The sequence below is a fragment of the Sebastes umbrosus genome, chromosome 21, assembly GCF_015220745.1.
Source record: "Sebastes umbrosus isolate fSebUmb1 chromosome 21, fSebUmb1.pri, whole genome shotgun sequence".
Lineage (NCBI taxonomy): Eukaryota > Metazoa > Chordata > Actinopteri > Perciformes > Sebastidae > Sebastes > Sebastes umbrosus.
In genome coordinates this window covers 8,503,188-8,516,126 of record NC_051289.1, presented here as the reverse complement: position 1 = coordinate 8,516,126, position 12,939 = coordinate 8,503,188, and the positions used below count along the sequence as shown (strand labels likewise).

General features: G+C 36.2%; 1 protein-coding gene, 1 long non-coding RNA gene and 1 other non-coding gene across 3 annotated transcripts; 1 reads left to right on the top strand and 2 right to left on the bottom strand.

The window, feature by feature from the left end:
- Positions 1–97: 97 nt before the first annotated feature.
- Positions 98–170, bottom strand: trnar-ccg. Its single transcript has one exon. It is a non-coding gene; the product is annotated as a tRNA-Arg (tRNA).
- Positions 171–1,691: 1,521 nt separating this feature from the next.
- maf1b (MAF1 homolog, negative regulator of RNA polymerase III b) lies at positions 1,692–10,411 on the top strand. The gene is made up of 8 exons (XM_037756444.1): positions 1,692–2,227; positions 4,215–4,303; positions 6,987–7,118; positions 7,242–7,404; positions 7,529–7,650; positions 7,762–7,881; positions 8,971–9,063; positions 9,233–10,411. Exons 2-8 carry the CDS (start codon positions 4,221–4,223, stop codon positions 9,255–9,257), a joined length of 738 nt encoding a protein of 245 aa, XP_037612372.1. The 5' UTR covers positions 1,692–2,227; positions 4,215–4,220; the 3' UTR covers positions 9,258–10,411.
- Positions 10,118–11,548, bottom strand: LOC119480305. Its single transcript, XR_005204875.1, has 2 exons — positions 10,976–11,548; positions 10,118–10,926 (listed from the first exon to the last, which is right to left on the bottom strand). It is a non-coding gene; the product is annotated as an uncharacterized LOC119480305 (long non-coding RNA).
- Positions 11,549–12,939: the final 1,391 nt, after the last annotated feature.

Genomic DNA, 12,939 nt, shown 5'->3' with positions numbered 1-12,939 from the left:
TAACTGCAAGGTGGTGTTTTTGTGACTACACAGTTGTATGTCTGCTGGGACTTAATCCTACTGCATTATAAACCATGTCATCACACATAGTGTTGCACGACCCAGGTGGGACTTGAACCCACAATCCCCAGCTCCGGAGGCTGATGCCTTATCCATTAGGCCACTGGGCCGACAAATAATATTAAACAATATTTTATTTTCTCTTACAACAAGGAGCTATGTGAATATGGAAGGGCAATACAACAGTTTTCACTGGGGCCTAATCTGCTATTCTGTTTTTTATGGGTGTTATTTCGTCAGGTCATTATGCTGTTGCTGCATGCTTGAGGCTAAGACTTTAATTAAATCAGTCAGCACATTTTGTGTAATTTAGTGCAGTGTGGGGTGTTTTACAATTCAATAACAGAAGCAAGCAATACAATTGGACAACACACAGGTTTAAAATAGATGAAATCTCAAAACCAACAAATAAAATCTAGAAAACTGGTGTGCAAAGACAATATTTGGATCATTGAATAATGAAGATCCAGAACAAATTATGTTGTTGTTATGTTAAATTACGTTTCAGGTCCTTCCTTCCTGCAGCTGTCAGACTCTACAACCAGCACTGTTCCCAGTAGACCACTGACACTCACTTACACACCAAAAACTGACAATAACATGATATTTTCAGGTGGAATAACATTTCATTCTCACTGTGCAATATCATTTTCCACTTGTGCAATTTTGTTAATAGTCTGTTTATTGTCAGTAGTGTATATACTGCTCCTATTGTTATACTTCCTTCTATTTAAATGGTTCATATTTTGTTTCACTTTATTTAGCTCTTTTTTTACTGTTAGCTGATGCATCTTGTTTTTTGCACTATCCCCTTTGCTGCTGTACACTGCAAATTTCCCCACTGCGGGTCTAATAAAGGAATATCTTATCTTATCTTATCATTTTATGCAAAGCAAGACTGAGAATACATGCATTTATACGTATTTATAAGTATTATAATGGTTCCAAATGCTTGTTCCAAATCCTAGACAGATATGAATAGTTTATTGTTTATTTGTTTTGCACAATTTAAGACTATACAACATAACAAAAAAATAAATGAATAATATACAGTGCAGGAAGAGGCAAAAAACCCACTGGGCTTATCTGAAGCCTCCACCTAGAGACAAGATTAATATAAAGAAATAATATGACTACATAATAGTGATAACAAAACAATTAGGACAAGATATATATAACAACAACAATAACAATACAGTAAATATATCAAAAAAGACAAGTAAGTGTGTGTGTGTGTGTGTGTGTGTGTGTGTGTGTGTGTTGCATGGAAGTGTATGGTTGTGGTAGTGAACATGCATATCTTAAATACAAACAAAAACAACTCTGAATGTTGCAGTTCTTGTTTGGTTTCAGCTGCTGCGTTGCGATAAGCAGTCAAGACATTTGACACAGATCTGGCCTAGGAATTGACAGAGCAAGATTCAACCAATCACATTAGCTGTCATTTAAATGCCCAGCCAATCAGGAGAGGGCTTTACTAAAAGTGGGCGTGTACGTTGTCAAGCATATATAAATTTAACCAATCACATTAGCTGTCATTTATACGAACAGCCAATCAGGAGAGCGCTTTACTAAAGTGGGCGTATCCGTTATCCGTAGCGTATATAAACAGGAAAAGGGGCTTGGTTACCACACTCCGTTGTTTTCATCAGAGTAGATGTGTCGTTGACGACGATTTGCAGACTTCCTTGACCCAGTTTTTGGTAATTTATTCGGCTTGGTAGCTCGGCTAGTTAGTTAACTACTTCTCTGATCGAGTCGCTTATAAAAAAAGCGACTTGATTTAGCTAAATAACGAGCTTTTCTTTGTGTAATCAGGTCGTATAAAGGGATGCCGCTGCAGACAGACTCCGACGGACGACAACAGTCTCTGGATTTAATCTCATCGCATTTAATCGGCAAAAGCAGTTTTTCTATAAATTTAAAAGGCCTCAGAATAACGCATCCTCGACCGAGTGCTTGTGTAAGATGCTTAAAGACGAGTAGGAATTAAAGTTACTCCGCTGAAGAAGGAAATAAACGCAGATAATAAGCAAGCTAGATAGCTAACATTAGCGTCAACAAAAAGCGAATCTTTTTTTGCGTCGCAAGAGTCGCTATTTGGGGTGAAGAAGACGAGTGTTTTGACTGTTCAACTTGGTCTTTTTCTGCTGGAAAATACTGCTAGGTGAGTGATATTGTATGTTAACATCGATGTGCTGAACCAGGAAGAGGATTTATACAGGGTGGGGGAGGGGCAGAAAGAGGAAATTGTGTTTGACCTAGAAATTGTCCCTCACGGGGCGCTGTAGTCTCATTATTTATGTTGACAGCAGTTGTTTGTTTTTCTTGCCAGTTTTAGGATAATATTATTGATTTACTGACTTAATTGGGTTAGTTATGCATCAAATATAACCTTGGTACTGTTATAAGTTTTACATTTACAGTATGTTAAATTAAGCATATTTTTTCTTTCTTTTTTGTTGAAATAATGCTTTCTTTAGTTCTTTATTTATATCTTTATTAAACACATGCACATTTACTGAGGTACAAACAGATGCATGTACAATTGGAAAAAATAAATAATAATTTTGTATACATTTCATAATGCCAGAGTTTGATATATACATCATGTTATATTTATTCAATAACTTAAAGTTCTTAATGGTTTATGTTTATAACATTGAGTAAGATGGTGCTAAGAGTTTGTTATATAAATCATTATTATTATTATTATTATTATTATTATTAAGAATCATTACATATACATTTCATTTCTTTTTTGGAAATAATGCTTTCTTTATTGAATACATGCAGATTTACTGAGGTACAAACATAATATGCATATACAATGGAACAAACCCCCAAAAATATTACATATACATTTTATAATGCCAGAATTTGTTCTATACATCATATTATATTTATTTAACATTGGGTAAGATGGTGCTAAGAGTTTGTTATATAAATCTTATTATTATTATTATTATTAAGAATCATTACATATACATGTCATAATGTGTTAATTATTTATGTTGACAGCAGCTGCCAGTTTTAGGATAATATAATTTATTTACTGACTTAATTAGGTAAATTTGACTTTGAACGAACATAGCAAACGTAACCTTGGTACTGTTATTGTTTGTATGTTAAATTAAGCAGCTTTTTTCTTTTCTTTTTTTTGAAAAAATGCTTTAGTTAGTTCTTTATTTATGTCTTTATTGAACACGTGCAGATTTACTGAGGTATCAGATCCATATGCAATTGGGGGGAAAAAAATCATTATATATGCATTTCATAATGCCAGAGTTTTATATATATACATCATATTATTATTAAAAATAATTATATACACATTTCATAATGCCAGAGTTTGATATATACATCATAGTATTATTAAAAATAATTATATATACATTTCATAATGACCGAATTTGTCATATATATCATATTATATTTACAGTATGTTAAAATAGCAGCTTTAATGTTTTCTTTATTGAACAAATGCAGATTTACTGAGGTACAAACAGATGCAAATACAATTTAAAAAAACTAAAATAATTTCATAATGCCAGAATTTTTTTTATACATTATATTAATTGAATAACTTGAAGGTCTTAATGGCTTTTATGTTTTTAACATTGGGTAAGATGGTGCTAAGAGTTTGTTATATAAATCATATTATTAATCAAAATAATTACATATACATTACATAATGCAAGAATTTATTTGTTATTTATTTGCACATATATAAAACTGCACAAAATCCAGTCAATGAAAATAAAACAAGAAATGTGTCAGGAGAGGTCAAGAAGCCACAGGCTTATACAAGGGACCTCCCCCCAACCCCAGGAGAAAAAAAACAATAACAAAAAAGGAAGAAAGATCGAAACTAACATAATTTTAAAAATACAACAACAAGAAGTACACAAAATGTGCAGAAAAACCTAACCAAACAGTGGAAAACAATCAAATAAAAACAATGAAATGCATACAAACACAGTACATCATAACATTCTTTAAGATGGTGCTATATTGTTTGAATTCATTAATAAAATGCAGGAAAGTTGGCTTGGTTCCTGACCATCACTATAAAAAAAGTCAACAATAATGCTAGTCTCCTAATGTGGCAGTTGACTAACATTAACTTTGTTTTGCTTTTTGTTTTTTAACAGATCGCAATGAAACTGTTGGAAAGCTCCAGCTTTGAAGCCCTCAGCTCCCGGCTGTGTGTCGAAACAGGAGAGTCCCGCATCCTTGGCAGGTAAGGGCCGTAGACGTAGCTTGTATTGCGACACGAACAACTGAGCCCTCTACTGACCTACATATTGTTACACGTTTACAGGAACAAATAGAAGTGTTAATGTCTGGTAATAAATAGGGTCTTTACAGACTTTTTAGTACATTATTTCCAAAGGTGTCCGCTGCGCTGAGACCACACAAACTTCAGCTGTTTTTTTTCTTTTTTTATTTAACCAGGCAAGTCGACTAAAAACAAAGTCTTATTTACAATGGCGGCCTGGCAAAAGGCAAAGCCTCTTGATGGAAGGGGGTAAAAAGAAATAATCAATAGTTTAAAGAATAGAACTAGCATACATGACAAGCATTAGATATGACAACAAGCATTACATATGGCAACAAGCATTACGTAAAAGAAAATGCAGAGAGAAAAACAATCAACAGACAACACCAGACAAACAGTATCAGGAAATACAACAACAGATCCAGAGTAGCATATGTAAGCATTAGGACAAACAAGCAGAGCAACACAGCAGCAGCCAGACAACATAAACATGTATGGGACAACAGTACGCAGCAGACAGACAAAGTTTAGGGAATATAATTTGGTCGGGAAACAGCTGCATGTATCAGTCACAATGCCCATAATCGAGTTTTTGAAAGCAGACTTGGGGATAAAAATCTCCATATTACACATACAAAACAAACACTCATTAGTTACTTAGGAGAAGCATGCACAGGTCACCTGTAGTTTCCTGCTTCTATTTCAGTAATGCAGAATTTCCCGCCCAACAAGAGCATCAACACAACAGCCAGACATTAGACTTTGTGTTTAAACCAAAGTAAAAGCCACTGGAGTCAACCTTGACTGCAGTTTTCCTTATACAGGAAAAACCGTGTCTGGTTTGAGGTCACTAAACATGGATTGAGTGTATGAAAGGTGTGGCTGCTGCTTCAAAGAACACTCTGCTCTTAAAGAGAGGTAGTAGAGCAAAGTACCTGCATGTTATGCAACATTGTGATAGCCGACAACTAACCTAAAACGCCTACGCTCAGAGCTTATACTGAAAGTTAATATGTAACTGACAGTGCATGTTTTTCACTTAGCAAAGGTGAGGTAAGGCCTTCAGCAGGCTTGCAGTTTCAGTGACAGTGCAGTTACATAAAGGGCAGTGGGCTGTGGAGTTATGCCGCCCAGTCTGTTCGCAGGGTTTTGAGTGTGGGTGGTGAAACTGAGCGTCTCTACTGGTTGTGACCTGGAGTGACGCACAATATGGTGTCTTGTCCTTTCGCACCACTCTGTGGCTATTTGGAGAGCGTTGTGAACAGTGTTATTGGAGCGTATGTGTACATGCACACATACAATAATACTGCATGATAGCTGAGTGCTGCTGGAGCTGCCAAGGCTGCTTAGTGGATTAGTGAGGCAGTCCATCATAGCAGCAGGACTTTAAAGCTGCAGGCTTTAACTAAATATGTACCCAACAGGGCTTCTAGCAGATTTATATTTTCTACAGATGAGCTTTTGATTTTGACACATGGAAATGTAATAAAACCCAAAACGTTAATAATGTACTGCACTAAAGAAAAGTTGCACAGTGCTGCAAAAAATACATAAAAATAAACTTAAAAGAGCTGGTGCTCCGTGTAAAGGTCAGTTGTTTGGTGCAAAAAAGAAGGAACCCCAATATAATAATAGAAGGACATAAATAACTGGTCCAATAATAACGAAATACATTAAAACACATGAATAATATGTAAGCAAGCTGCTGTTAGCGTTGTGTACAGATGTTAGCAGAGCTTCTGTAATAACCTTAAGTGATTCTAATCTTCACTCGGCTCCAGTGTCTGCTCCGTCATCTGGTTACCCTCGGTGTTGTGTCGGCGGGTCAGCTGTGTTGTGTATGGAAAACCAGGGCAGTTATTTCCACTGTGGTATTCGTTCGTTGCCACCTAATGTCCCTATAATTAGGCTGGCAAGGCCAGTGAGGGTCTCAGTAGGCCTTCCATCTTAAATTGCACAACCTTTGCTCTTGCATAACCCATAAGGTTAGAGGAGGAAAAATAAACAACCGCACACCAGTCTGCTCCACTCGCATATCTGTAAACAGTGGCGTCTGGCCCAGAAGCATGAAAAGAGAATGTAGGACATTTTTTAGCACAGACTTGTTCTTGTCAGATGTTTGTGCAGATATGTCTCTCACTGGAAAGACGAGGGCTGTCTTGTTGTCAAACAAAGGTTATAGAGATCTTGCAGCCCAGTTTTTTTTTTTTTGCACTCTGTGAATCCTTTAATATTTTAATACCAAATCAGATCTGAAAATTGTAAGTTAAATGGCTGAATAGCACCAAAATAAAGAAATGTAGTCTCTATCTCTGCTGGTTTTCTTTAATATTTTATATAATGTCCTATTTATTTTTATTTGTCCGTAATATCTGTGGCTAGAGAGGTACATTTGGTTAACAGACATGGTTCAGGTTTTTTTTTGTATTTGATGAAATGTATTTAAATACCTTGAAGTGCCCCAAATATGTTGTGTAATAGTGTGTTTGAGCCTAATGGGCTATTAAAGTAATCTTAAGGGATTTGGCAACATTTTCACTCATCTGAAATCTCTTCCATTATGGTTACAGCACTCTTGTTTCATTTAGCACATGAATACTGGCACAGTATTATATTATTTATTCATATTGTCTTCTCCCTGCAGGATGGAGAGCTACTCCTGTAAGATGGCAGGGGACGATAAACATATGTTCAAGCAGTTCTGTCAGGAGGGGGAGCCACACGTCCTGGAGGCCCTCTCTCCTCCTCAGTCCACCAACGCCACCAGCCCTTCACAGTGAGTACTGCAGTCTACAATGAAGGATACAGCAGAGGGTGGTTTCTTATCAGAAGAACACAAGGGTGCTTAATCAAATAGTTAGATAAGATAATTAAGCATTTTTCTTATTTTTCCGTCCAGAATGGGGAAGAGCAGTGAGGACGGGGAGAACCCTTTGAGTGACAAGTGTTGCAGGAAGACTCTTTTCTACCTCATCACAACGCTCAACGAGTCCTTCAGGCCGGACTACGACTTCAGCGCCGCGCGGGCCCACGAGTTCAGCCGAGAGCCCAGCGCCAACTGGGTTAGTATGCTCCTCTGTAGCCGAGTCCGCCCTCTGAAGCACCGCTGATATTTTTTATTGTCACAGATATATAACATGAACTATCTTTTATGAAATTAATTATTTGACTATGACTTCTCTCCAGGTGGCTAATGCAGTAAACAGCAGCTTGTTCTCAGCTGTGGGAGAGGAGTTCAACTCTCTGGGGCCGGAGCTGTGGAACGCCATCGACCAGGAGATTAACCTGCAGAGCTGTGACATTTACAGGTAGGCATGTGTGTGTGTATTATATAAGCAGATACTGTATGCTGCTGAGAATCTTTTTGGTGTCGAGTTCAGCCATTTTTAAGCTAAATTTGTCTCAATGTTTGTTCTCAGCTACAACCCTGATCTGGACTCGGACCCTTTTGGTGAAGAGGGGAGCCTCTGGTCCTTCAACTACTTCTTCTACAACAAGAAACTGAAGAGGATTGTATTCTTGACGTGTCGCTCCGTCAGGTCAGCAGCTGCAGCACCCTCAAACACTTATTAGCATCTCAGCATACTTAAATATATGCTATTTATATTGTACATAGTTTATCGATCTCCAAGGGCAGCAAATAACATCAGATAACATTTAAATAAAAACAACCTTCAAATGCACATGCAGAAATATTGGAAATAGTCATTTATCAAGAGTTGTATAGTCGTTTCCAAAAGATGACCGGTAAGGGTGGGCGATATGGTCAAAATCTATCACGGTATTTGTACTTTTATATCACAATACAGTAATTGTTCTGTAAATTCTTCTTTCTTGATTTGTGTTGCTAACTTTCCATTTGATTTTGGATTTTATTTTTGCATGTTTGTTTACTTTTCTTGATGATATGACTTTTGTATTTTCTTATAATGCTAATTGGGATGAGATTCCTTCTATAAGGGCTGATGTGTTTTTTTAATGTCACCCGCACAACTTGCTTCTTTTCTTTTGTTGTTACATCTCTGACACTTTGTTTTATTGTGCAAACAAATAAATGTCATGGTTTAGAATACCGACACCATACCTCATCACATTTGATTATTTTCTTTTTTTTAATTGGAACGTCCCTGCAAAACAAAAACCACTGCCTCACATGAGACAACACGGACTCAAAAAGTCAAACAAAAATTATTTAAATAAGGAAGCTTTATGGTTCCTGAGAACAATAATTTCAAATGTTGGATGTTTTAAGGATAACGGGTGCAAATAAATACCAGCCTGACTTCAATCAGTGGTATTAAAAATTATATTTTTGTATAGCAAAAGAGAAAAAGACTTAACTTTTCCTACAGGATTTGCTCATCTTTCATTTAAGAAAGCTGACAATACACTGTCAAAATAAACTACAAAGTGCAAATGTCTGGTAATCATGTACCCAGAGTTGTTCCTCGTCTTGAGTTGGTTGGGATGAGTCCTCCTGGTGGAAACGATATTGCCAAATCTCTACCTGTGGTCACATTTCTACCGTTGTATGGTGTATACCGTTATATCGCCCATCCCTAATGACAGGTCTAATCTAACAAAAGTTGTGCATACATGTGATCGTGTAAAATATTTCATACCTGCAGTGTCTTGAGTGGCTATGGCAGTGATTGTCTTGATAATGAGCTGAACATGGAGCTGGATGACGAGGAGGAAATGGACGGCTTCACTGAGGACCGGTACGTCTATTATGGTTTACAATATTGAGATGATTGATGTGGCTTCTTTATGGTGTAAACAGAAAGGATACAGGAGGAATTTAACTAATATTATTACAGATTTCTTGTGCTAATGCAGTTCTTCTGTAATGGAAGACACATTTTAATTTGTATTCTTTTCTTCTCCCAGGTTCCCCAGAGCTCTGTGCGTGTGAATTTCCCAGATGGACACGCCTCAGCCAAAGAATATCTAGGCTTTTCCTCCTCCTCCTCTCATTTTTCACCCCATGTACCTTTTTTGTTGTTGTTTTTCTGGATTTTGCTGCATCATCCAAAGCCATTTTCACGCTTTAGACCAATGCATGTTTGAAGCCTTCTCTTCTGCTGGCAGTGAACTGTGTACCGTGAGCTGGTGGACATTTTTTAAAGACCCCGCGGTAGCTTGAACGCTCCTTCTTTCTCCAGTATGGATTTTGACCCCAAGCACACACACATATATATGGGCTTCTCTACACCTGCCACATTTCCAAAAAGACCCCTTCATGGACACTTGAGAAGAAGAAGGTCTTGTAATGGATGAGTGGCCAACAAAGACTGCGAGCGAGCGGAGTTTCTTGCAAACGATGTCACAAAAGAGGAGTCCAGAAAACACCAGCATCAATGAAACCAGACAGATTAAGACTTGATGATATTCCTACCAGGGAATTGGCCGGGCAGGGTCCGTTAAGACTAACTTACCGATCAGCGGAGAACTCATCTGTTGTTTCATTATTTGCTATTTATGTGTGTTGCTTTTTACGTGTGACAGTGACGTTACTGTGAGGACTTTTTCAGCACTGAGTTTGACATTTTAAACCGCTGCATTTATAACTGAAACTTATATTATTGAATCTTATTACTGCGAACGCTCGTCTGTAGTTTTGACAGTAGGGCACGGCCAAGGAAACTGTTGGCACCTGGGTTGCAGCTTAGAAAACATCAGCGTTTAACAAAGGTCCCATTGTTTTGTTTCAATCCACCGTTATCCTGTTCAATGATTCATTTTATACGTCATTTAAATCCAGCATTTTTTTTTCACTCTCCCCTTAATCTATTCCCAGTTAACCCCCCGTTTCTAAACGTCTTGTCTTGCCAGTGTTTTTCTTTGCTCATTACCTCAGTGCAAAGGCTTCATTGAAAGTGAATGTATAGTACAATTTAGAGGAAAAAACATTACAGTAAAATGGCTGACATGTTGTACATTGTTTTTTAGAAAAGCTCCTTTTACGTTCCTTAAAAGTGGTTAGGAGTTGTGTCTTTTTCTTGACTGCTCTGTGCTTCGTTTGATTGGCAGATATATTACAGATGTGAATAAACTGTTTGAATCATACTTAGCTTTGGTTCTTATCTTTGAAAACGGTAAATAATCACTAAAATCACCTTGTTTAGCGTTTTCTTTCTAGTGGAGAGATGGCAGGAATCCTGGCCCAAGCAGGTAAGTACATGTGTAAGTTAACTGAGATTGTCTCCCATTTGTTGGAAACATTTTATTTGTAATCGCTGCTTTTTGTAAAAATGTAAATGAAGACGTTGCTAAGAGTCTGACAAAACCTTCAAGTGCTGTTTTACATCACACCGAGTCAGTTCAGACATGAAAGTTGGTCCGTTTGATTTCATTGATGTTGTTATTCAGTCGTAGCTGCTGACCAGTCACGGATCATGCAGGACCAGATGACGGGTGTTGCCATGGCGATGCCTCTCGACCCCCAACAAGGCTTTTAATGTGAGACGTTAAAAGTCAGAAAATACAATGAATGGTCCGGTTTTTAAATTGGTTTGTTCACAGATTACATTTGAGTGTTTTTTTTGTGTTGTGGTGAAGTGGACAGCTGTATACATGTTATTCTTTTTACACCAATCTATCTTGAAAAAGGTAAATAATCACTAAAATCACCTTGTTTGGCATTTTTCTATAGGAACGATGGCGGGAATCTTGTAAGTATATGTGTAGTATTCTTTTTACTTTTTGTTTTTTTTTATTTTTATTTCAAATATGCTGAAAAATAAACTATCAATTGAGGCTCAAATTTCAAAAGAAACTTTTATTGAAAACAAAACTGAAATACAGTACATGACTCAGACTGGACACCACAACACTGACCGTATAAATATCAGTTCCCTTGCTTTGTGAGATCAAGGTAAAAGCTGTAAACTTCTATGCTTGGGGCTGCACAATTCACCCTTTTTCCTCTTTTATGTAAAAAAAAAAATACCATGTGCCACAAAGTATAGAGACCCAGAGGCACTAATAATAATAATAATAATTATGAATACTGATAATTGTATTTTCCCAAAATAATAAAGCTGCAGAGAGTGCACTATTAGCCAAATGTAAGATAACATTAAAAGTGGTAAAGCCAGTGTGTGTAAGTTAAAGAGGCGAATAGCACCAAAATAAAGAAATGTAGTCTGCATCGGATAGAGTGGTAAATTTGGTAAACAGAAATGGTTCAGGTTTTTTTTTGTATTTGATATGTTGTGTAATAGTGTGTTTGAGCCTAATGGGCTATTAAAGTAATCTTAAGGGATTTGGCAACATTTTCACTCATCTGAAATCTCTTCCATTATGGTTACAGCACTCTTGTTTCATTTAGCACATGAATATTGGTCTCACTGTATTATATTATTTATTTATATTGTCTTTTCCCTGCAGGATGGAGAGCTTCTCCTGTAAGATGGCAGGGGACGATAAACATATGTTCAAGCAGTTCTGTCAGGAGGGGGAGCCACACGTCCTGGAGGCCCTCTCTCCTCCTCAGTCCACCAACGCCACCAGCCCTTCACAGTGAGTACTGCAGTCTACAATGAAGGATACAGCAGAGTGTTAACAGAAGAACACTAGGACTAGTGTTTCATTTAGCACATGAATATTGGTCACACACAACTATGCTATGACGTTTTCGACACATTTTACTTGGACTTTTTATTTTTATACAACACTCATGTTTTGACGTACTATACTGACTTTTTTTCAATTTTTTTTCGACGTACTATACTATGACTTTTATTTTTTTTACATACTATAACTTAAAAAATCTGACATACTATGACTTTTAAAAAAATTAATAAATAAATATCGACATACTGTAATATGACTTTTTTAAATTTCTCAACATACTATACTTGGATGGTTTTTAATTTTTCGACATACTATAGTATGATTTTTGTTTTTTTACATACTATACTGACTTTTAAAAAAAAAAATTTCTACATACTATACGATGACTTTTTTTTTTACATACATTACTATGACTTTTACATTTTTTCGACATACCAAACTATGACCTTCCTTTTTCTTTTTTTTTTGACATACCATACTATGACTTTTTTTTTTTTTTTCTGACATACTAGACTTTTTTTAAAAACATTTTCGACATACTATACTATGACTTTTTTTGTTCAACATACTACTAGGACTTTTTTTCATGAAATTTTTCGACATACTATACTATGACTATTAGTATACTATTAGTATGTTGAAAAATGTTATAGTATGGTAGGTCAAAAGAAATCATAGTATAGTATGTTGAAAAAAACTAAAAGGCTAGTAAAACGGTGCTCCCATTTTATTGTTTTTACTGTTATTTATTCATATTAACCCCTGGCATGTTTTATGTTACTTTATTTTATTTTATTTTATATTTGTTTGACTTTATTTATCCCTTCATTTCCTTTATATGTATTATTTACTTATGTATCAGTTTGTTTATTGTATTGTTCACAGATTTAAAATAGTCTTTAAAAAATAAAACAGCTGGTGACTCAAACACCTCAGAACAAATCTGTGACTTGTTAATCAGTAGCCTGTAATTAATTACATTCACCAAAAACAGCAAAACAGCAACTTACAACACTCTC